The sequence below is a fragment of the Sturnus vulgaris genome, chromosome 3 (genome assembly GCF_052056855.1).
Source record: "Sturnus vulgaris isolate bStuVul1 chromosome 3, bStuVul1.hap1, whole genome shotgun sequence".
Classification (NCBI taxonomy): Eukaryota; Metazoa; Chordata; class Aves; order Passeriformes; family Sturnidae; genus Sturnus; species Sturnus vulgaris.
In genome coordinates this window covers 114,459,571-114,484,002 of record NC_142245.1, presented here as the reverse complement: position 1 = coordinate 114,484,002, position 24,432 = coordinate 114,459,571, and the positions used below count along the sequence as shown (strand labels likewise).

General features: G+C 61.8%; 2 protein-coding genes across 3 annotated transcripts in view; one reads left to right on the top strand and one right to left on the bottom strand.

The window, feature by feature from the left end:
* Positions 1 to 1,065: 1,065 nt before the first annotated feature.
* On the bottom strand, positions 1,066 to 13,851 carry KIF3C (kinesin family member 3C). Of its 2 annotated transcripts, none has more exons than XM_014888214.2 (8): positions 12,411 to 13,851; positions 7,989 to 8,090; positions 7,727 to 7,849; positions 7,527 to 7,645; positions 6,310 to 6,426; positions 5,820 to 5,955; positions 5,124 to 5,299; positions 1,066 to 4,405 (listed from the first exon to the last, which is right to left on the bottom strand). In XM_014888214.2, exons 1-8 carry the CDS (start codon positions 13,821 to 13,823, stop codon positions 4,312 to 4,314), a joined length of 2,280 nt encoding a protein of 759 aa, XP_014743700.1. In that variant the 5' UTR covers positions 13,824 to 13,851; the 3' UTR covers positions 1,066 to 4,311. The 2 variants fall into 2 exon arrangements, with proteins under 2 accessions (XP_014743700.1, XP_014743701.1); XM_014888215.2 differs by having other exon boundaries at positions 5,820 to 5,928.
* A 9,908-nt stretch (positions 13,852 to 23,759) lies between these two features.
* Positions 23,760 to 24,432, top strand: part of RAB10 (RAB10, member RAS oncogene family) — a 42,980-nt gene continuing 42,307 nt past the window's right edge. The window contains exon 1 of the mRNA XM_014888194.2: positions 23,760 to 24,243. Coding sequence (XP_014743680.1) covers positions 24,117 to 24,243 — 127 coding nt within the window. The 5' untranslated portion in view covers positions 23,760 to 24,116. The remainder of the gene's footprint in view (positions 24,244 to 24,432) is intronic.

Below are 24,432 nucleotides of genomic sequence, written 5' to 3'. Positions count from 1 at the left end.
TCTGCTGTGGAGAACCTCAGAGCTGGGAATTAAACTGCCAGAGGGCAGGGCTGGATGGGATGTTGGGCAGGAATTGTTCCCTGGCAGGGTGGGCAGGGCTGGCACAGGGTGCCCAGAGCAGCTGTGGCTGCCCCTGGATCCCTGGCAGTGCCCAAGGCCAGGCTGGACATTCCTGGCACACTGGGAGGTGTCCCTGCCATGGCAGGGGTGGCACTGGGGGGGATTTGGGGTCCCTCATAACTCAACCTGACCCAACCCATTCTGTCCCTTCCAACGTTTTCTCAGAGCAGCTTTAACGCCTGAGCCACGGCAATTTCCCCATTTCCAATGCAAGGGGAAAATGCAGCAGCCCTTGGGAGATGGCCCGGCCCCTCCCCACCCCAAACTGCAGCTCCTGAGGCAGCGAGGCCACACCAGCCCCTGTTCCAGAGCAGCCTGGATCCCCCTGGATGTCCCTGGGGGCTGTAGGTATTCCTGTTTAATCTTATTTCTGCTTTTACCTCGGGCTCTTCTCTCCTCCCTGTGCAGGAACCGGGGCCTGGGGGAATTCCTGGCCAGTTCCCCTTTTCCATTTCCCCTTTCCCAGTTCCCCTTTTCCATTTCCCCTTTCCCAGTTCCCCTTTTCCATTTCCCCTTTCCCATCTCCCCTTTTCCTGTTCCCCTTTTCCAGTTCTTCTTTTCCAGCTCCCCTTTTCCCTTTCCCCATTTCCAGTTCCCCTTTTCCAGTCCCCCTTTTCCATTTCCCTTTCTCAGTTCCCTTTTTCCATTTCCCCATTTCCAGTTCCCCTTTTCCATTTCCCTTTCCCAGTTCCCCATTTCCATTTCCCCTTTCCCAGTTCCCCATTTCCCCTTTCCCATTTCCCCATTTCCACCCCCCAGCTGTGTCCGTGTCACCCCCCAGGCTGTGCCCTGTCCCTGAGCTGCCACTCCCGGGCTTTGTTCCAGCTCTCCGTGTCCCGAACACAAACCTGGCCGCAATTCCCGGGGTTTTTGGGGAATCCTTTCCCTGTCCCGGCTGCTCCCGCTGCGGGCCGGGCTAAGGAGGCTCGCGGGCCCCGGCAGGGATTGATGCTCATTCCTTTATTGTGTCGCTGCCATCCTGGAGGGCGCTCCCAGCGCGGGGTCGGAGCTACATTAGAGCACAGTGAGGAGAGTCCGAGGCGCCGGGAGCGGCCTCTCCACACACTATGTATAATATATATATATTTATAATATGTCCTGTATATTCCTATGTATAGAGTGACAAGGATGGGCCACCAGACAGTAAACTTTGGATTTCTAAATAAATCACCAGAGCAACAGGCACGAAAATTTGGTCCTAATCGAGGCCCTCACCTTGTCCATGACCCCGGAACAGACCCGCACCCCCCTCCCCGCGGAAAAACGGCCAAACCTGAACCCCAAAAGAACAGCTCAACAACAACGAAAGGAAGCCCCAGCCCAGCCCCGCCCCTGGCCCCGAGGAACAGCCCCGCTGGGACACACGGACACCGAACGCCACCGACACACAGCGGGCACCAGCGACACCCCGAGTGCTCCCAGCGCTCCCAGTCTGTGCTGGGACAGCTCCCAGCGCTCCCAGTCTGGGCTGGGACAGCTCTCAGTGCTCCCAGTCTGGGCTGGGACAGCTCCCAGTGCTCCCAGTCTGGGCTGGGACAGCTCCCAGTGCTCCCAGTCTGGGCTGTTGGATGCTGGATGGGATTCCAGAGGGTCCCACCGTGACCAGAGTCCTGCTGGAGCTGTGCCAGGGCCTGTCCCTCACCATGGCACAGGGACAACCCATGGGTACTGGGGGATAGGGCCTGGGGCACTGCCACCCTGCCCTGGGCACAGCCACTCTTCCTGGGCACAGCCACCCTGCCTTGGGCACTGCCACCCTGCCCTGGGCACTGCCACCCTGCCCTGGGGCACTGCCACCCTGCCTGGGATGCTCCATGGGCCGGGTGAGCCGGAGCTGGGGACACCCTGAGCTCCTGAGTTGTCCCCCACGCCCTGGGTGAGAATGGAGCCAAGGTCACTGCTCCTCTTTGGGGCTCCACGAGCTGCTGATCCACGAAGGGGAACTGGGACTGCTGGAAAAGAAGGAAGGGAGGGAATTCTATTCCTGCAGCTTCCCCAAGCTTCTCCTCATTCTGAGTCTGTGCTTCCTGACCCCAACTCCCAGATGCTTTCCTGGAAATGATTAAATAAAGAACCAGCTCTCCCAGCCACTGTGTTTCACAGAATCAGGGAATCCCAGACTGCTTTGGGCTGGAAGGGACTTTAAAGCTCATCCAGTGCCAGCCCTGCCGTGGGCAGACACCTCGCACTGTGCCAGGCTGCTCCAAGCCCTGGCCAGGGATGGGGTGGCTCTGCAGGGCCAGCGAGCTCTGGGGGACGACCCCACACACCCCTGGCTGTGGGGGTACCTGTGAACACACCTGACCCCACGCCCTGTCACTCCTCAAACACCTTCCCCTGCTCCCTCCTGGCCAGGTGAGCACACAGCTCAGTCCTTGGGCCACCACAGATTGCCAAGGTGACCCCGAGGCAGGGGCTGGGCTGGGGAGAAGGGGACAGAGATTTGGGGGGGACAGAGGGTGCTATGGGGCACAGCTGCAGAGGGCAGTGATGGAGAGCTCGAGGCAGGACAGTGCCAGACGGGGACGGGAGATCCCCTGGGGCAGGGCAGGGATGTGCTGGGGACAGGGAAGGGCAGGGGATGGCCCAGCACAGCCACGTGTGGAGGGGACACGGCTGCTGTGGGACCTGCCTGGCCCTGAGCTCGGCACAGCTCCTGCTTCCCTCTGGACCTTCCCATTCCCTGCCTGTGCCTTGTCCCCCTCCCTCCCTTCCCTCAGCCCTGTCCTGAGTGCAGGAGCCAGCGAGGAGAGCAGGGACCACTCCAACAGCCCACAACAGTCCTGGAGCCTCCTTCCCTGGGGAGATTCCAAACCCCTCTGGACACAGCCCTGAGTGCTCCAGGGTCCCTTCCAGCCTCACCCATTCCATGCAGGAATTCTCTTTGTGCCACAGGACTTTCCCTACCTGAGTCCTCTCTGACCTGCCCTGTCCAGCCCCTTGCTGACCCCTCTCCTCCCAGGACAGCCAGGGGTCACTCCCTCATCCATGAGGATCTCATCACACACAGGGATGTCCCCACCTCCACCATCCCAGGGACACCACAGCTGCTGGCCTGGCACTGCCAGGACGGGTCTTCACCAACTTCCCTCCATCCAAAATCCACGTCCCACAGAACACCGAGTGCTGTCCCTGCAGCTGCTGGGGCAGAATTCAACCCCCAGAGTCGTCGTGGCTTCCCCCCGTGACCCATCACCATTTCACACCCAGCCCTCCACAGCCCACCAGGAAGTGTGTCCCAAGCAGGAGGTGACAGAGGTGACCTCCGTGTGCCATTGTGCAGGGGACAGCGATGCCATCACCGCCCGGGGTGTCCCCTCCTCGTCCCACATTTCTCTGCTGTCTGTAGCTGCAGGATGGAGCCTCTCTCAGCCCGGGGTTCCACAGGCAGGGCTGCTCCCAGGCTTTGCAGGGCTGCTGGAAGGGAGATTTCACCTCCTGCTGTTGGCAGCACAGCCACGGCCAGGGTGGCAGCGAGCTGGGCATCAGGAGCCTCGGTGGGGCTGTCCCCAGAGCGTGGCACAGGGGGACAAAGCCCTGGGCCTCGGGTGACTCGGTCTGGTGACTCTGCAAGCCCTGTGGATGGAGCTGGTGCTCCTGGAGCGACAGCCATGCCCACAGTCGCGATGTGTCCCTGCTGCCACCAGTGCTGATGCAGGCTGGGGGACTCTGACAAGCGCTGCCACCACAAAGTCTCCCAATCCACGCAGAAATCTCCAAATTCCCTGGGATCCAGCAAAGCAAAGGCAGCACCAGGGGCCAGGGCGGGCTCAGCTTCAGCCAAAGGCCCTGGAGAGGGACCCGTGCCCCCCCTGCCCGGATGGAGCAGTGTCCTGGTGCTGTCCCCGTGCCCAGCCCCGTGCCAGGCAGGCTGGGGAGCGCTGGGAGCCGGGCAAACCTGGAGGGGTCAGCACGGTGCCCACTGCCAGCCTGGATGTCCATCAGTCCGAGCACAAATCCTGCCTCCCCACGTCACCCACTCCATAAATAAATAGGTTAAATAAATAAAGTGACAGATCCGGATCAGGGGGGTGGAGGAGGGGCAGGAGGGAGGGAGGGGCAGCCGCCCTGGCCCGGGGCCGTTCGTGTCTCGCACAAACACACACAAAGTAGCTGAGGATGAGCTGGGGCCGCTGGGCTGGGCCCCCCTCGGCCCTCGGGGGCTCAGTCCGGGACGAGGTGTCCAGGCTGTCACTCCTGGGCCGGCAGTGGGGCGGCACACGGGGAGCTGGAGGCCAGGGACACGTGGGTGGTGGAGGACGGCAGCGACCGCGGCGTCTGGCACCTGGGGACACAGAGACACTCTGGGGCTACTGCCCTGCCCTGCCTCCCCACCCTCCCCCAAATCCAGCCCTTTTCCCGGTCACCTGCTGAGCAGGCAGCACCAAAGGGCATCCCTTGGGTCTGGGATTCAGGAGTAATTCCAGGGAATCATGGAATGGTTTGGGGAGATCTTACAGCTCATCCAGTGCCACCCCTGCCATGGCAGGGACACCCCCAGTGTGCCAGGAATGTCCAGCCTGGCCTTGGGCACTGCCAGGGATCCAGGGGCAGCCACAGCTGCTCTGGGCACCCTGTGCCAGCCCTGCCCACCCTGCCAGGGAACAATTCCTGCCCAAGATCCCATCCAGCCCTGCCCTGGGGCACTGGCAGCCATTCCCTGTGTCCTGTCCCTCCAGGCCTTGTCCCCAGTCCCTCTCCAGGCCCTGCCAGGGGCTCTGAGCTCTCCCTGGATCCTTCTCCTCTCCAGGTGAGCACCCCCAGCTCTCCCAGCCTGGCTCCAGAGCAGAGGGGCTCCAGCCCTGCAGCAGCTCCGTGTTCCTCCACACGATGCTGTTCCCTCAGCAGCATTTCCAACTCTGACCACAGCCAGCAGCTCACGGGCAGGGTCAGCCCCAGAGGGATGGAGCCTCTCCAGCTCTGCTGCGACTCCTCCTCCTGCCCCGGGCCACCACAGAATGTCCCAGCCGTGTCCCCGGTGTCCCCAGGCCGCTGTCACTCACCAGGAGCGGGACTTGCGCACACGGGAGGCCGCTGGCCTCTCCAGGAGGCTGTCCAGGTGCATCAGCCTCTCCAGGTGCAGCGCCCGCGGGTCCTGCTCCGCCGGGTCCCGGCTGCGCTCGAACTCAAAGATGGCCGGGGGGGACAGGTCCAGCTCCAGGAACATGATGTTCTCAGCCTGCCCAGGGCACAGGGACAGCCAGCTCGCTGGGGAGTCCCCGTGGGGAGAACACGGCTCCAGCCCTGGCAGCCCACAGTGCCAGGGGAGCTGCTGAGGAGGGGGATCCTGCCCCCCCTGGCTGCCCTGGCACAGCCACGCCGGGCTGTGGGCTCCAGGCTCTCCCAGGGCTCAGCAGCCCTGGCCTTCCCAATGGCAGCAGCTGCCACAGCCACCGAGCCAGGGGCTCCAGGACTGGAGCTGGGAGCTCTAACTGGTGTATCCCAGATCCCTGTGAGCTGCTTTACTCCATCTCCTCTCCCAGTGTTATCCATCCCTCCACCATCCACTCACTGTCTGCCTTCATCCATCCACCTCTACTCTCCATTCACATCCATCCATGGATCCATCATCCATCCATCCATCCATCCATGGATCCATGGATCCATCATCCATCCATCCATCCATCCATCCATCCCTCCATCCCTCCATCCCTGTTGCTCCATCCCATCCCTCCCTCCACGTTTCCCCCGTGCCGTACCCGGAAGCGGGGGTGGGATCTCCTGGCCATGGCCACCCTGGCGTATTGGCTGATGGGCCTCTTGTAGCCCACGGCAGACGTGGGGCGCCTCTTCATCTGGGAGCTGCTCCTGGAGCACACGGACAGGGGACATGAACTGGGGGGACAGAGGGACAGAGGTGACAGAGGGAGCTGCACCAGCCAGGGAAGGGCAGCCCTCCCCACAGGGCTGGGCTTGGAGGGGATTCCCACCACGGGCACCTCCCAGAGTCCCTGGTCCCCACAGTCCCGAGGCATTCGTGCCCATTGGCAGGGACAGGGACAAGGACTGTGCCCTGGGGACAGGGACACAGGGACAGGGACTGTACCCTGGAGAGAGGGACAGGGACACAGGGACAAGGACACAAACATAGGAACAAAGACTGCACCCTGGGGGCAGGGACACAAGAGACAGGGACACAGGGACAAGGACCCAGGGACAGAGACAGGGACACAGGGACACAGGACATACCCTCCAGTGGGAACCAGGGGCTGGAATTTCCACTGGTCCTCGTCGCCATCAAAGTACAGGCGGTTCATGATCTTGTTCTTCTCCTCGGGAGGGATGAAGTTCTCGATGATCAGGTACCTGAGGGGTGGAGCAGGAGAGGAAGGGGTTAATGTGACAGGAGACACAAAACAGCTCCCAAAGAGAGAGGGAAGGCAGGAAGCGAAGGAGACAGGGAGAGGAAACATGCAGAGGATGGAAATGTGATGAAGGGGAGGGGTTGAAGCAATGCAGCCACACAGAGGGGACAGCAGGAGGGGACGGGCACCGAGAGGAGCTCTGGGCTCCAGGCAGCTCCAGGACCCCTCCCCTCCTCTCCTCCCACGGCTGCTCCCCCCTGCCCGACCTGAAAATCAAGGAAAGCTCAACGATGCCAAGTGCACCCCAGAGGGAATCTTTTTTCCCCGTGGTTTTTGGGGGCAAGTGGAGCAGCTGTCAAAAATTGTTTTGAGGCAATGGGATGTATCAATGAACTGTGGCTTCCAGCCAGAACAACGTCGGAGGAGAGAAGGGGCAAAGCTGGAGATGGAATTCTATTTGTAGTGAAACTGTTTCACCCAGAGAATGCTGAAGTGCTTGTAAATATCTGAGGGGGTTACAGACACTGAAAGAGAGGAGTGTTTGAAGTGAGAACAAACCCCCGGGGGCGGTGGAGCAGCAGCTGCAGCTGTGGGAGGCTCCCGGAGGGAAAACTCTGCTGGTGCCAGGGGAGCAGAGAGCTCCAGGGAGCTCCAGGGAGCTGGGGTCACCCTGAGCCCCCCCGAGCTGCTGTGGTGTGGGGGCCAGAGCAGGTCACCAGGGGCTCCCAGCCACCACTGTCACCCCCCAGCTTCAGCCACAGCCAGCGTTTCTGCTGGAATATTTTCGGGTTTTTTCCCCTTTCTCAGCAGCTCCTGGACAACCCCCAGTGCTGCTCACCCAGCACACAGCTCCCAGTGGCCACACCTTGTGCCACCACTGACACTGAGCAGGGCTTGGCTGTCCCTGTCTCTGGGTGGGTCAATCCCTCCAGTTCTGCACCCACTCTGAGCCTCCCAACCCTGCTCTTGAGCCCCCTAGTCCTGCTCTGAGCACCCCAGCCTGCTCTGAGCCCCCTAACCCTGCTCTGACACCTCACCTCTACCCAGTTCTTCAGGCCCACCCGTGCCCAGGGGACCCCCAGGCACCCCACAAACACCCACTTGAGCTTCAGCTCCCGTGTCTGCTCGTTCTGGGCCTCCTCCAGGTCCTGGCGCACACGGATGTACTCGTCGTGCTGGTCCTGGATCTCAGCCTTCACAGCCTGCAGCTTGGCATAGAGCTGGGAGGGGACAGCAGCACCTCAGCCCTGCCCCGGGGCTGGGCACCCCTGTCCCTGTCCCCATCCCTGCCATGCTCTCACCTTCTTGAGCTTCTTGGTTTTGATCTCCACCTCCTGCTGCAGGGACGTGTAGGTCTCCCTCAGCTCCATGGTCTCCTCGTCCCTCAGCAGCATCTCCTGCTGCATCTCTCTCTCCCGGCGTTTCTGTGGTGCAGGGACGAGGTTGGAGCCGGGGTGGGCACAGGGACAGCCTTGTCACCCCCCGTGTCACCCCCCCCGTGTCACCCCCCCGTGTCACCCCCCCGTGTCACCCCCCCCGTGTCACCCCCCCCGTGTCACCCACCTGCTCAGCGATCTCCTGCCGCCTCAGCTCCAGCATTTTCTGCTGCTCGTTGGTGTGGTCCACGATGGTCCTGCCCCCGATCAGCAGCTTGCTCTCCATGGCCTGCAGGGCACAGGGCTCAGGGCAGGGCTCCCAGCCCCGTGCCACCCTCACTGGGTGGGCACCCCCATCCCTGTGCCCATCCCTCATTCCTGTGCCCACCCCTCATTCCTGTGCCCATCATCCCTGCTGTGCCCGTCCCTGATGGGTATTCCCATTCCTGCTCCCTGTGCCCCTCCCTGTGCCCATCCCTGCTCTCAGGGAGGTGGGAGCATTCAGTGCCCAGAGCCCTGCTGATGGGTATTAGGGTGGATACTGGGAACAATTCCTGCCTGGGAAGGACTGTCCAGCCCTGGCACAGCTGCCCAGGGCAGGGCTGGATTCCCCATCCCTGGAGGGATTTAAAGCCCTGGGGATGTGGCACTTGGGGACAGGGGACAGGGGTGGCCTGGGCAGTGCTGGGGATGGTTGGGCTCGGTGACCCTTGAAGGGCTTTTCCCACAGCTCCATCATTCCATGGACACCCAGCAGAGCAGCCTGGGGCTGGCCCAGCACACGGGGACAGCAGCGGTGGCCGCAGGGCCGTGTCCCCCCCGGGCCCGGGCCCGTTTCCTTCCGCACAGCTGCGATCCCAGGGATGTGCAGCAGCTGCCGGCACGGCCCCGGCCCCCGCCTGCCGGGCCCGGAACCACGGCACACACCGGGCTGGGCACCGAGGGATCTGAGAATAAAAATACACACACAAATACACAAATACACACACACACAAATACACACACACACACCGGGGCTGGGCACGGAGGGATGTGAAAATAAAAATACACACAAATACACAAATACACACACACACACCGGGGCTGGGCACGGAGAAATGTGAAATACACACACAAATACACAAATATACACACACGGGCTGTGCACAGAAACGCACAAATACACAGAAACACAAATACACACACAGAAACACACACAAATACACAGGAACACGAATACACACACAGGGGTTGTACACACAGAAATGCACAAACACACAGAAATACACAAATATGCACACACAAGAGCTGTGCATACACAAATACACACACAGGGGCTGTGCACACGGAATTCACATACACACAAATACACACACACACAAATGCACAAACACATACACAAAGATACAAACACATACACAAAGATACAAACACATACACAGATACACACAGAAATGCACAAAGATACAAACACACACACACACACACACACAGAGGTTGTACATACACGAACACACACAGGCTGTGCACACACACACACACAGCACATCCTGGGCCAGGATCACACATCCACACCCACGTGGGGACCTGCAGGAGCTCCGTGTGTGTGTGCACACGTGGGAGGGGGCGAGCACACCGTGTGTGTGTCTGTGTGTCTGTGTCTGTCTGTGTCTGTGTGTCTGTCTGTGTGTGTGCACAGTGTGTCTGTGTGTCTGTGTGTGTGTACGTGTCTCTATGTCTCTGTGTCTGTGTGTGTGTACGTGTGTCTGTGTGTCTGTCTGTGTGTCTGTGTGTGTCAGTGTGTATTTGTGTCTGTGTGTGTGTGCACACTTTGTGTCTGTCTGTGTGTCAGTGTGTCAGTGTGTATTTGTGTCTGTGTGTATTTGTGGCCTGCAGCCCTGCCCCGGTGTCAGGGTGTCCGTGGGGGACACCCTGTGCCCCCCCAGGGACAGACCCAGATGTCCCCAGGACACCACACACAGCTTGAAAAATCAATGTCCCAGACACTGACACAGCTGGGCCACCATCTCTGAAATGTCCCCTCTGCCACCAGCAGCACGTGGCCACCCTCACCCACTGGGCATCTGCCCTTGAGCTCCCTCTGGCCCCCCCAGATCCGGGAGCCCTGCTCCTCACAGGGCCTGTCCCCCTCCCCACCAAGGCCCCGAGGGGCAGGGGGGCCACCAGGCCACCCCAAGGGTGGTGCCAGCACTGGGGGGGCACACACGGGGCTGCTGTCACATGTCCCTGGGCAGGGGTCTCCATGGGGGTGCTGTGCACAGAGTGGGGGGGCTCTGGCAAATCAGAGGCCCCCCGTCCCCACTGACAGCTGCCCGGGGCAAGGCTCTATTTCCACTCCATTTCCATGATTTTCCCCTCATTTTCCCCTTCTGGTTGCAGGGGCAACATTGTGGGAACCCAGGGGACACCCCCACAACTGTGCCTTCCTCCTCTCCCACCCAGTGAGACCCCCACAGCCCCCCATGGGTGCCCCATCCAGCCCCCCTGCCCCTGGGGTCTCCTCCCATCCAATGGGTGTCCAGGCTGTTCTGCTGGGGGCTGAGACCCCCAAGGGCAGCCCCCCACCCCATCCTGTGCCGTCCCCTGCCAGGCCTGGGGGCACTGGGGTGCCACGGGCCACTCACCCCTTCTCCTCCAAACCCAGTTCTTGGTCCCAGCTGCTCCCCTTGATGCTGGGTGTCCCCTGGGACAGGGAGACAGGGACCAGGGGGGTGCTGGGACAATGGTCCTGCTGCCATCCCCTCCCACAGACCCCCCTGCAGACACCATCCCCAGATTAAGAGGGTTCTCAGAGCAGTTTTCTCCCTGCCAGGGCATTTATTCCCTCTAAGGAAGAGACTCCCAAGCTCCTTTAGCACTAAGCCTCTCCCAGGAACTCATTTCCGGCACCCGGAGACCTTCCCAGCACTTTCCCTCTCGCTGACCTCAGCCTCGGCCCCTGGCACAGGGAATCACCCACACCCCGTGCCCAGCTCCCCTGTGGCACAGCCGCTCTGCCTGGGCACACATCTGGGCCCCCAGGAGCACATCTGGGTGCCCAAATGCACATCTGGGCGCCCAAATGCACATCTGCTGGGGCAGGCTGACCCCACCTCTCCGAGTTCAATGTCCCAGCCGGGTGGCAGAGCCCACACCCACGAGTGTGACAGCAGGACAGGGTGCAGTGTGTCACCCATGGGTCCCTGTGTCCCTGTCACCTCGGCTGCCTTTGCCATGGTCATTGTGGAGCCTGTGGCTCCTTGCCTGGCCCCACGGTGTGGCAAAGCCACCCGGTGTCCCCACAGCGTCCCTCCAGTGTTCCACCAGGGTGTCACAGCAGGCTGTGCCCCTCTGGCACAGGGGGATTTTCTGAGGTGACACCTCTGCTGTCACTGTGCTGTACCCCCAGAGCCAGAGGCTCCCTGCGTGTGGAGCAGCTCTGAAGGCCACCAAAAGGGACATGGTGTCATCTCGCCTCCGGCCCTGCCTTGTTACTCAGCACTTCCAGGACACACAGTGGCCCTGAGCCAGCCCTGCTGTGCCAGACAGGGAGACCGTGCTGGGCAGCTGCCAGCCCAGCCTGCACCCCACAGCCTGCACCCCACAGCCTGCACCCCACAGCCTGCACCCCACAGCCACGGGGGGATGGCTGCAGGGCCCCTGGGCCAGGAATCGTCACGGGACACCCATCACGGGACACCCGCTGTGCCAGCCAGCTGCCCACGCCTCTGCCCCAGTGCCACATCCCAGAGGGATCCCACGGTCTCTGTGCAGGCATCCAGGCATGGCCACGCATCCCTGGGCACGATCACACATCCCTGGGCACGGCCGTGAGTCCCTGGGGCTGCAGCAAACACGACCCTGGCCGTGAAGAGGGTGCAGACCCCTGCCCAGCCCTGGCATTTGTGTGGTCCTGGCCCCACGGCCACCACAGGCAGAGGGAGGGGTCAGGACCCCCCAGCTCAGTGGGGACAGGAGCAGGGCTGGGGCAGGGGGACGTGCAGCCCCAGACCCCCGGCACAGCTGGGGCTGCTGTGGCCCCTCTCACCCTCAGCACCAAATCCCTGAGCCAGCAGTGCCGCCATCCACACTGCCCTGGCTTGGGGCGCCAGGAAGGATTTGGGGTGGGGAGGGGGATTGGGATGGGGGGCCCTGCAGAGCTGCCAGGCCCTGCCGTGGGCTCACAGCCCTGCCCGTGCCCACAGGGCCTACTGGGAGCCAGGGGCTGCACGGAAGTGGGGGCAGGTGCACCGTGTCCCCAGCCCCAGCCCCGGGCTCGCTCCCGAGGCCACCAGGGACGAATCTGCAGCATCACTCTCCTCGCTCCCCCTTCCCACACGAGCTGCTTTGTTGTGCTGACAGGGACAAGAGCTGAGCACAGCACGCTCGTGCCACCAGTGACCCATTCCCCTGCGGCCCTTCCCTCCCACCCCTGCAGCTCCCACACAGCGCCCCTGGGCCACCCACGGCGGAGCTGGGGCTGCCCCTGGGGACCCTGCCTTGCTTGGGAGGTCTGTGCACAATGGTGGGCACCTCCCCCAGGCCCCCTGCTCGGGATCCATTCCCACTCCACACGAGGGGCTGGGGGCACACCCCGGCCCCATTTGTCACCACGTGTGGCAACACGAACCTTGTACTTGATGGCCAGCAGCTCCGTGGCCTCCTGCTCCTTCCGCAGGTCCTCGATCATCTTCTCCTTCTCCCGGAGCAGCTTCTGCTTCTCCTCACTCACCAGGCTGTGGTCATCCTGGATAGCGGCTTTCTCCTCTTCCAGCCTCTCCTTCTGCTCCTTCAAGTAATTCTCCATGTTCTTCTCCAGGCCATCCTCATTCTCATCCTCCCCTTCATTGTCCACGGTGCCCTCTCCATCCACTGCTTTCTTCCTCCGGCTGCTCCTCCTCCTCTTCTTCCCCAGCATCCCGCGTTTCTCCAGCTGGGCTTTCAGCCGGACGATCTCCTCCTGAAACTCCCGCAGCAAGGTGTCCTTGGGGTCCTCGTTCACCCGGGGCTTGTTCTTGATGTTCTTGGCCCTGTTGGCGAACCTGAGGGTGGAGAGGCTCTCCTCGTAGCTGTGCGAGGCCGGGCCCAAGGTGGCCACCATGATTGTCTTGGCGTTGCCCCCGAGGGAGTCCTGCAGCAGGCGGGTGAGCTTGGAGTCCCGGTATGGGATGTGCGTGCTCCGGCCGTCCACCAGCGCCGAGATGACGTTGCCCAGGGCCGAGAGGGAGAGGTTGATCTTGGAGGCTTCCTTGGGGCGCTCTCCGTGCGCCCCCATTTTGTTCTGGCGCTCGCTGCCCGCCAGGTCCACGAGGTTGAGCTTGCCCACGCGGATGTGCTCCTCGCCGTCCGGCCCCGTCTCGCTGCACTCGATGGTGATCAGGAAGATGGCGTGGGAGCGAGAGCTGTGCTCGTTCATGTTGGTGCTGCACACGGAGCGCGTCTGGCTGCCCAGGTTCATCACGTGCTCGATCTCCTTGACGTTCTTGGTCACGAAGGACGAGAGGTCCTTGATGTACACCCCGGTCTCGGGGTTCTCCTTCAGCTCCAGCTTCTTGCTCTGGTCCTTGGCGAGGAGGTCCCTGATCTCCTCCTGGTAGATCTCCAGGTACGAGGCCCTCACCAGGTACTGCTGGTTCTGCGAGCGGGAGATGTGGGTGAAGATGTGCTCGAAGGCGCTGGGGATGATGCCGCGCTTCTCCGGCTCCGCCCAGGCGCCCTGCATGGTGTAGGTCTTGCCGGTGCCGGTCTGGCCGTAGGCGAAGACGGTGCCGTTGAAGCCCTGCAGCACCGAGTCGATGAGCGGCCGCACCGTCTCATCGTACAGGTCGGCCTGCTTGGAGCTGGCGTCGTACACGGCGTCGAAGGTGAAGGTCTTGGGCAGCTCCCCGGGTGCGGCGCGGGGGTTGCGGATGCTCACCTGGCCCAGCTTCACGTCCAGCTCCAGGACGCGCTCGTATCCCGCCGCCTCCTCCCGCCGGCTCATGGGCCGGCACCGGGCCACCACCCGGAGCGCCTCGCAGCCGCTGCGGGGCTTACCGGCCATGGCGGCGGCGGGCGGGGCCGGCGGCGCAGCGGGGCTGGGGGGCTCAGCCGCGCCGCCCCCGCGGCATCCCCGGGGCCGAGGCCGGGGCCGGGGCCGGGGCCGGGGCGGAGCGGGCGGGGCCGGGGCGGGGGGCGCGGGCGGCCGGGGCGCGGCGGGGCGGCCCCGCCGGGCGCTCGCTCATGGCAGCGCGGCCGCTGCGCCCCGCCCGGTGCGGGGATGGGGCGGGCGGGGCGGGCCGGGCCGGGGCGCGGCCGAGCCGCGATTGGTGCGCGCTCCCGTGGCCCCCCCCGAGCGCGCTCCCGCGGCCGCGCACCCGCAGGCGCGGGCGGGAGCGCTCCGGCACCCCCCGGGCACGCCGGGAGCTGTAGTGCGGCCTTTGTGCTGCGCACGGGAATGGGATGCGGGACTGGGGCGTGGGATGAGGGATGCGGGGCTGGGATGCTGCATTGGAATGCGGAACCGGGATGTGGGATGAAGGATGCGGCATTGGAATGCGGGATTAGGATGCAGGATGAAGGAACCGGCTCTGCTGCCGGGCAGGGCTGGGAGGCAGGGTTAGGATACAGGATACAGAATGCGGGATTGGGATATGGGATCACAAATGCAGGAATGGGCTGCGGGATGCAGGACTGGGATATGGGATGAAGGATACAGGATTGAGATGTAGGACAAAGGACTGGAATGTAGGACCGGGATGCTGCCCTGGAATGCAGGACTGAGATGTGGGATGAAGGATGCAGTAGTGGGGTCCAGTGCTGGGATGCAGCACTGGAATGCAGGACTGAGATTCTGGGCTTGGATGCTGCATTGGAATGCAGGAGTGGAATGCAGGATGAAGGATTCCAGATGAAGGATTGAGGATGAAGGATGTGGGATACGGGATGTGGGTTGCATATTGCAGGATGTGATGGAGAGTACTTCTGTGGAATGCAGGATGTGGGATGCAGGATGCAGGATGCAGGATGCAGGACTGGGATATGGGAAGCAGGGTGGAGCAGGGTCCATGATGGGGGATCAAGGATGTGGGATCAGGATGCAGGACAGAGGCAGGAGAGGCAGGGGATGCCCAGTCCCAGCACTCTGACAGGGACAGAGCTCTTTCCTCAGACCTGGCACCAGCACAGCGATAACCCCTCATCCCATTATCCCATCCCATCCCATCCCCTGTGGTGTTTGGGGGTCCCTGGGCTGTCCCAGGCTCTGTGTCCCCTGTGCATCCCCACACTGCCCAGTGGGAATAATCCTGGTGCTTTACGGGGCTGCGGGGGGAGATTAAACATTCTTGTGGTTAATCAAGTCTGAGCAGCCACCCGTTCCCTTCTGGAACCAGATTATCCCATAATCAATTAATTAGGGTATTTGCTGCCATACACAGCCCTGCCTGGCGCTATCCCAGTCCTCTGGCTCCAGGAGGAGCTTCCAGGCGGGGACAGTCCCCTCCCCAAAGGCACAGCCCCAGCCATGGAAGGGGACCAGGGGACAAAGGAGAGTGTGAGGGAGGAAAGTGGGAGGGAGATGCAGCAGGGATGGAGGGGAGATGGAATTGGGATGGAGGAACAATGGAGGAGGCCAGTGGAGGATGGAGAGGATGGAGAGGATGATGGGGAGGGTGAAGGGGGATGGAGGGGATGGAAGCTTCAGGGGAGGTAGGGGGGAGGGAGGGAGGATGCAGCAGTGATGGCAGGAGGGATGGAGGGGGTGGAGGGAGGATGACAGGATGATGCAGGGGGATGGAGGTGATGGAGAGGGTGACAAATGGAGGGGGCAATAGAGGAGGATGGAGGAGAGAAGGAGGGTGGAGGAGAGATGGAGAGTGACGGGATGGAGGGACAATGGAGGGGATGGAGTGACAATGGAGGGGATGGAGGGGATGGAGAGATGGATGGACAATGGAGGGGATGGAGGGATGGAGGGACGATGGAGGGATGGAGAGTTATGGAAAGGGATGAAGGCAGTGATGGGAAGATGGAGGAGGTAGAGAATGGGATGGGGGGACAATGGGGGCTGTGGAGGGGTCACTGCTGGGGCCAGCTTTCCTCACCTGCCCTTTCCCAGGGGTGGGGACAGTCCCCATGGGACAGCACAGACCTGGTGTGCTGTCCCCACATCCTGGCACAGTGACCCCTCATTGTGGCCATCCTGGGCCAGCCCTGGGGTGCCTGGGCAGGGACACTATGGGGCAACCACCCCATCTGGCCACAATGAGGGGTCCCTGTCCCCTCAGTCCCACCACCCCAGGAACAGTCCCGAGGGTCAGCCCCGAGGCCACTGGCCACCACCAGCACACTCTGCTCCTGTGCTGACACCTGTGGGCAAGGGAGTGTCCTCATGTGGCACCCTGCCCCGCCTGGCACTGTGTCCCTCCATGTCATCCTGCCCATACATGTCATAACAGGGGCACTCCATGGCTGCCAAAACCTTCTCACCTTCGCTGTCACCAGGAAATCGTGCTGGAGCTCAGGAACATGCTCTGGTCAGAGTGCTGCCTCTGCTGCCAGGGTCACAGGAGGCACTGCTGTCCCCAGGGAGGACCTCTTCCCTCTGTGGGTGCTGCTGTGGGGACAGATGGAAGCACACAGGATGGGAACAGGGAAATCAGTCTCCATGTTGGCAGTGTTGGATTGACATTCCTCAGGCTTTTTCTTGGTGTTTGGCCAGCTGGAGCAGCCCTGGAGAAAAGCCTGGTGGGAAAAGGACACATCCCAGTGTGATGTCCCAGCTCAGGGGGTGGATCCTCTCATTTTCCCCTCTTCACCCTCTCACTCTCTTGGCTTCTACAGGGGAGAAGGGATGCTGAGGGTCCAGCAGGCCTTTATCTGCTTTCCCTCAAAACCAGCTTGTCAGCATTGCCAGAGATCCAGTGGGTTTATCTCCCATTTTCCTCCTCTGTGGCAGTTCTGTGGTTCAGCTCAGCTGTTTGTGGCACTCCTCATCCTCCCCATGCTCCTGGCTTCCCTCCTGCTGTCCCCATCTCCATGTGCCACATTGCTGGTGGGGGAGCAGCAGGGCCTCAGGCTCCAGCCACCCTTTTGGGCTGAGATCAGGGGTTGTGTGGTTTTTCAGACTGTGAACTGAGCAGAGACTGCCCAGGCACAGCACAGGAGGGCTGGGACAGGGGAGCTGCCACAGCCACACGGGAAGGCAGGAAGGGAATCACTCCAGTGCAAGATTCACCCCATATCCAAAGTGGGGGAGCTGGAGAGGCCAGCAGAGCTCACACTAAGCCTGGATTTAGGATGGATCAGTTTGCCAGCAGCTGACTCCTCTATAATTAGACAGCAGCAGTGGAACAGGAGCCAGCTCGGGGCACAGAGCTCCAACATCTCCCCATCCACAGCATTCCACATGGCCCTGGATGTGGAAAAAACCACAGAGGGATGAGCTGTGCCTCCTTTCCAACGGGGACACGAGGAATGAAAGCTCCAACATCTCCCCATCCACAGCATTCCACATGGCCCTGGATGTGGAAAAAACCACAGAGGGATGAGCTGTGCCTCCTTTCCAACGGGGACACGAGGAATGAAAGCTCCAACATCTCCCCATCCACAGCATTCCACATGGCCCTGGATGTGGAAAAAACCACAGAGGGATGAGCTGTGTCTCCTTTCCAACGGGGACACGAGGAATGAAAGCAGAGTGCTGTCTCTCCTGCAGGGCTGCCCCCAGGAGAAGATGCAGCCCCAGTGGATGAATCCCACTGGGATGGTTCAGCAGCATCTTGGCCATGTCACCACTCACCAGCCACACTCCAGGGGCTGGGAGGAGCTGCAGCCCTACCTGGGAGCCCACACTTGCCCAGTGCTCCTGGTCTGTGGTCCCCAGCCATGTCCTGGCTCCTGTGGGACCTGGGGAACTCCGTGTCCTCTGGCCAAGGTCCCGCAGCTCCACCCTCCCTGCTCCCACCTCTGCCATCACCTCACGCGGGAGCTGAGAGGGGGAAAAGGGACGGCTGGCAGTCGTGTGGGAGGCTCCAGCCTTTTATCTTGGGTCGTGGTTTCTGCCAGATGTGGAGTGAGCAATGTCTGTAAGGCAGCAGCTCAGCATTGCTGCGCTGAGATTAAAGGATTTAATAATCCGCTGGCAAGAAGTAATTGAAAAAGGCAGAGCTCTGGCTGTGCAGCACTCAGCTGATGCACAGGGCATTCCCACGCTCCCGAGATCCCTCCAAACCTTCTAGCAAGCACAGGAAATCCCAGTGTGTGTGGGGAGGCACTATTCTCCACGGATCCGGGGACTAAACTTCATTTTCCTTCGTAGGTAACTATTGATTTGTCAGTAAGGAGCTGCCGGGGAGCTTCTCACAGGAACTGAAAGTGGCACTGCCTCTGTGCCGGGATGTGGCACATGGGGACAGGGGGTAGTGGTGGCACTGTTGGATTTGATGTCTCAAGGGCTGTTCCAACCTCAAGGATCCTGTGCTGCCGTGACTCCAGGCTCGTGGTTTGTCTCTGGGTACTGAGGGGGGCAGAGCTGCCCTTGCTGGAGGTCAGCGCCTCACTCAGCAGCAGTGGGGATCCATCCATCACCACTCCTCAGTCCCGTGCTCCACCCCTGCTTCACTCCCGATTCCCAACGGCAGGAAACACGGCTGTGAGCGGCTCTGCACAGCACTGACAACAACGCTGGGCTTCTTCCCCCTCTGGGCAGGGCAGGACAGGACCCAGCACAAGCCATGCCATGGCCACAGGGCAGGGATTTTGGCTACAGGGGCTGAAGCTCTGGAGGGGGAAGGCTGTCCTGGAGGAGCAGAGGCATGGGAAGACCGAGGTCCCGAGGCATTACAGCTGGGAAGGAGCCCCTGTGAGGGAGCTCCTGGATGTGTCCAGGCACGCTGGCACAGCCTGGCTGAGTGCCCCGTGCTGGCACTGCCACACCCGAGGCCAAGGCGAGGTGACTGTGCAGAAATCAGAGACGTGCCTGGCCCACAGAGCTGCTGCCAAAGGCACTGGGCTCCCTCCGTGTGCCCTTTGTGTCCTCCCTGTCACCTACCAGTGCTGACTGAGCCCTTCTCCTCCCAACGGGCTGGCTGGAGCAGAAACCAGGGGGAAGTCCCCATTTCAGGAACACGGAGCTGCCTTTCTTGTTCCCCTCAGGTGCTCTCTGTCCACCTGCCTGGGAGAAGGGTGAGAAAAAGAGGTGAAATCCAACGTGGTGAGAGCCTGACCCTGCTGGCAGCAGCACTAGGAGATGCTCCTGGCACTGCCCAAAAGGCCTTAGCAAGAGCCACTCAGTGTGGCTGTGTGGGACAGCTGGAGGCAAAAGGGAAAATCTGTGTGTGGGACTCTTCTTGCTGTGCTGTCATTCCCTCTGCTGAGGAATTCAACATTCTGACAAAGCTTATTTCTCACATTGGGCTTTTCTGGGGTGTCTCAAAAAATTTACCAGAGCTGAGGGAGCTCAGCCTGGAGAAAAGGAGGCTCAGGGGGGACCTTGTGGCTCTGCACAACTCCCTGACAGCAGGGGACAGCCAGGGGGGGAACAGGGACAGGACAAGGGCAAATGGCCTCAGGCTGGGCCAGGGCAGGCTCAGCTTGGACAGCAGCAGCAATTTCTCCATGGAAAGGGTGCTCAGGCCTTGGCAGGGGCTGCCCAGGGAGCTTTGCAGTGCCCATCCCTGGAGGTGTCACCTGGATGTGGCACCCAGAGCTCTGGGCTGGAGACAAGGAGGGGATCAGGTACAGATTGGCCTCAATGATCCTGGAGGTCTTTTCCAACCTGAAAGATTCTGTGATTCTGTACATTTATTTGAGTTCTCCTGCCCTGATGATGACATTAGGACAAAAAAAAAAAAGCCAGAGGTGTGTGGAGTTCAGAGCTCCTGCTCTGGTGTCCGAGGTGCACAGAACATGCTGTGGACACTCCTGCTAAGAGAACAACGTTGTATGGCAGCAGGTGGAGCAAATTTAACCTTTTCTGTTCTTCCTGAGCATCTGGGGCTGTTTAACAGCTCCCTTGGGGGCCTTGTTTGGGTTCCAGACACTCCTGAAGAGGGGGAAGTGGAGGTATCCAGGGGCTGGGAGGGTCTGTGCTCTGTGGGAGCTCATCCTTCGAGGTGAACAGCCAGGAATGGTGGTCCCAGAACCTCCTCAGGTGGCCTGGCCTGTGCCCATGCCCAGCCCCCAGCCCTGCCGTGGCAGAACACAGAGCAGCTTGTTCCCAGAGGCTGCAGGATGACAAAGGCCCTTCCATCCCAGCACCACGGGCTGGGCCCTGCTCTGTGAGGCTGTCAGTGAGTAACCAGCGAGCTCAGGGTGTCACAGCTCTGCTCCTGTTGCACAACTGGCTGCTGATTCACAGCTCTGTCCCACAGACAGCCCGAGGGCACCTCTGCAGCGGGCTGCTGCAATTCCTGCTGCTCAGCTGTCCCTGCAGAGCCCAGCAAGAGGCTGCCAGGTCCTGCTGGCTCTCCCTTTGCACCTCATTCCTCCTAATTTGGTAATTTCTCCTCGTCACAGATTGGTGTCCTCTGGGGATCAGGACAGAAGATCCTGGGAAGGATGTGGGAGGGAGAGCTGTGGGAGCTGTTTCACCTCTGTCTGGACATCTCCAAATCTCCCAGTCCTGCAGTGATGGTCTCCTGACTGAGCCACCAAGACCAAAGGTGTCTTTGTCCTTGGTCAGGCATCTCCTGAGGGACTGCTTCCCTCAGGGGATAACATTTAACAATTTGACACAAGGGCCAGCCTTACACAATAGACAGAAAACACTTTGTCCTGCCTGCAGAGGAATATGTGAGATTCTCAGGAGGAAATTCTTCCTGGAAAGGGTGGTCAGGCATTGGAAAGAGCTGCCAAGAGGGGTTTGGAACAGGGCAAGGGGAAACGGCCTCAGGCTGGGCCAGGGCAGGCTCAGCTTGGACAGCAGCAGCAATTTCTCCATGGAAAGGGTGCTCAGGCCTTGGCAGGGGCTGCCCAGGGAGCTTTGCAGTGCCCATCCCTGGAGGTGTCACCTGGATGTGGCACTCAGAGCTCTGGGCTGGGCACAAGGAGGGGATCAGGCACAGCTTGGGCTGGATGGGCTGGGAGGGATTTTCCAGCCTCAGGGATCCTGGAATTTTGTGTGGTACCACTTCCTCTGCAGGATCCTAAAGATAAACCTCCTTGAAATGCTGAAGTCCATGAGCAAGCTGTCTAGGACACAAGGATCTTGTAAACAGAGCTGTGAACATCCAGAGCTGACAAAGCTCCCAGGAGTGCCTGGAGCCACCGGGCTGTGGTTCCTGTGCCACACAGCTCTCCATGGGCACGGGAGCTTTCCCATTCGATCTGCTCAGTCACAGAGGAAGTGTTTGTGTGGTGCCCTTACAGTGCTCCAGCAAAGAGCTAAAAATAACCCTGTGCTGTGAGGCTGTGAGGCTGCAGACTGCTGTGTGTGCTGTGTCAGCGCTGAGCAGGGACAGAGCTGGGAGCCCACTGCCAGCAGGGCTGGGAAACCAAAACACTGAATACACCCTGCTCTGTGCTCACAGCTGGGCCTGGGGAGGGACACGACCTGCAGGAAACCTTCCACAGAATCCCTGAGGCTGGAAAAGCCCTCCCAGTCCAAGCTGTGTCTGATCCCTGGAGAAATTCCTGCTGCTGTCCAAGCTGAGCCTGCCCTGGCCCAGCCTGAGGCCATTGGGCCTTGTCCTGTCCCTGTTCCCCCCCTGGCTGTCCCCTGCTGTCAGGGAGTTGTGCAGAGCCACAAGGTCCCCCCTGAGCCTCCTTTTCTCCAGGCTGAGCCCCTTTCCCAGCTCCCTCAGCCTCTCCTGGGGCTCCAGCCCCTGCCCAGCTCCGTTCCCTTCCCTGGACACCTCCAGCCCCTCCAGGGCTCTCCTGTCACGAGGGGCCCAGAGCTGCCCCCAGCACTGGAGGTGCCCCAGCAGTGCCAGCACAGGGGACAGGCACTGCCCTGGCCCTGCTGCCACCCCACAGCTGGCACAGCCCAGGGGCCACTGGCCTCTGGCACACCTGGGCTCACCTGGGCTTGTGTCCAGCCACTGGCATGGGCACCCCAGGGCCTTTTCCATGCTTCAAGGCCCTCTGTTCCCACATGATTTGAGAGAACTCATCCTTCAAACAGTGGGGAAGTTACTAACAGCAGGATACTTAATTATGACAGCAAATTGCAGTTGGCAGTGTGCTGGATCATACCACAGGACAGCTCAGGACTGAACGTGAGAGGAGTTTTGGGTCTGTGCAAAACCTGTGATGGGGCATCTCCACCATTTCCAGTGCTTTCAGTGGTGCTCCCACAGCTTGGCTCTTAAAAGAAAGTTTAGTTCCCTGTGTGTGAAGAGCAGGGTGAGGGAATTCCCCTTGTCCAGGTTGCCACAGGCTCCATTGCAAACACACTGGGTGCAGGGGATCCTTGGGCTCCTGGGTCAGTGCCTGAGCCATCCCCTCCACATCATCCTCGGAGTGCTGCTGGGTGAGAGGCTGGACACGCCCTGGCTGTGTGTGCTGGTACCTGAAATCCCCCAGTCCTGGGCTGATCCCCCAGTGTGGGCTCAGGTGAGACCCCACCTGCAGAGCTGCCCCAGCCCTGGGGATTCCAACAGCACAAGGGCCTGGAGCTGCTGCAGGACTGGAGCCCCTCTGCTCTGGAGCCAGGCTGGGAGAGCTGGGGGTGCTCACCTGGAGAGGAGAAGGATCCAGGGAGAGCTCAGAGCCCCTGGCAGGGCCTGGAGAGGGACTGGGGACAAGGCCTGGAGGGACAGGACACAGGGAATGGCTGCCAGTGCCCCAGGGCACGGCTGGATGGGATCTTGGGCAGGAATTGTTCCCTGGCAGGGTGGGCAGGGCTGGCACAGGGTGCCCAGAGCAGCTGTGGCTGCCCCTGGATCCCTGGCAGTGCCCAAGGCCAGGCTGGACTTTGGGACAATGGGAGGTGTCCCTGCCATGGCAGGGGTGGAATGAGCTGGGCTTTGACGTCCGTTCCCACCCAAACCTGTCCTCCATGCCGCCAGTCTCTGCTTTCCCGCCGCTCCGGGCCGAATCCCCTCACGGCTCTCTGCCCCCCTCACGCCTGCGCCGCCAGGGGGCGCCTCCTGCCCCGCCCGCGCTCCTCCCTCCCCGCCATGACGTCACTCCAACCCCTGGGGGTGGAGTCAAGCGCAGCCAATGGGAGCGCAGAAAGCGCCGCGGGGGGGCGGGGCTTTCTACGGCGCAAGGGCGGGGTCGGCACCCCCCCCGGTTCGCGCGGCCGCCGGTGACGTCATCACGCGAGGTTCTGCGGACCCGGGTGGGGGAACCGCACCTGAGCGGGGCAATATCCGGGGATTGGTTCTAACCATCCCATCCAGCCCTGCCCTCAGGGAGCCATTCCCTGTGTCCTGTCCCTCCAGGCCTTGTCCCCAGTCCCTCTCCAGGCCCTGCCAGGGGCTCTGAGCTCTCCCTGGATCCTTCTCCTCTCCAGGTGAGCACCCCCAGCTCTCCCAGCCTGGCTCCAGAGCAGAGGGGCTCCAGCCCTGCAGCAGCTCCAGGTCCTTGTGCTGTTGGAATCCCCAGGGCTGGGGCAGCTCTGTAGGTGAGGTCTCACCTGAGCACAGAGGCACAATTCCCCCTTTCCCGCTGCCCACACTGGGGATCACTGCCCAGCACAAGAGGGGTTTCAGGGCCAGGGCATGTCCAGCCTCTCATCCATGGACACCCCAAGTCCTCCCCAGAGCTGCTCTCCCTCTGCTCATCCCCAGCCTGGATGGATCCGAGGCTTTGCTCCGACCCAAGCGCAGCACCAGCACTTGGTCCCATCGAACCCCACGAGATTCTCGCTCTTGGAGCTTTTCCATCTCCGGGCAGCCCCGGGCCGCGAATCAAAGCGAAAAACCGCACAAAACAAACGAGCTCCGGGGCCGCGCGGTGACGTCACCCGCGCCGCCGCACCGCCCGCGCGCGGTGACGTCACAGAGCGTGCGCGCGCGCCCCCGCCGGGCCTGCGCGGTGCGTGAGGCGGGGGAGGCGGCGCGCGCAGCCTCGGCAGCGCCTCTGAGGAGCCGCCGCGAGCCCCGGGGGGGAGAACCGGGAAGGGCCGGCAAGAACCGGGGGCCCATCGAGCCGAGCGGAGCCCGGGCGGACCGCGGGGTTATGAGGGCGGGAGCCGCCGCCTCCCCGTGAGGAGCCGCGGGCGCGGGGAGCGCGCGAGGCCGCCCCGCCACAGGAAGCCATTTTGTGGGCCCCCTCCTCCTCCTCCTCCTCCTCGCTCTCGTCCTCTTCCTCCTCCTCGTCCTCCGCCGTCGCCGCCGCCCTCGGGAGCGGCCGGGCCCGGTGAAGGAGGCGGCGAGGAGGGGCGGCGGCGGCCGCCGCGCCCTCCCCCATGGCGAAGAAAACCTACGACCTGCTCTTCAAGCTGCTGCTCATCGGGGACTCGGGGGTCGGCAAGACCTGCGTCCTCTTCCGCTTCTCCGACGATGCCTTCAACACCACCTTCATCTCCACCATTGGTCAGTGCTTTTCCCCCCACGAGGGGCTGCGGATCCCCCTCTTCCCACCGCCGTGCCCCCCAGCTCCGTTCCTGTGTCACCCCCGGGGACCCCCAGTGTCCACCCCGGCCCCGTTATTGTGTCACCCCCCCGGGGATCCCCTGTGTCACCCATCAGCAATCCCCTGTGACCCCCCCCTTTCCCCCCAGG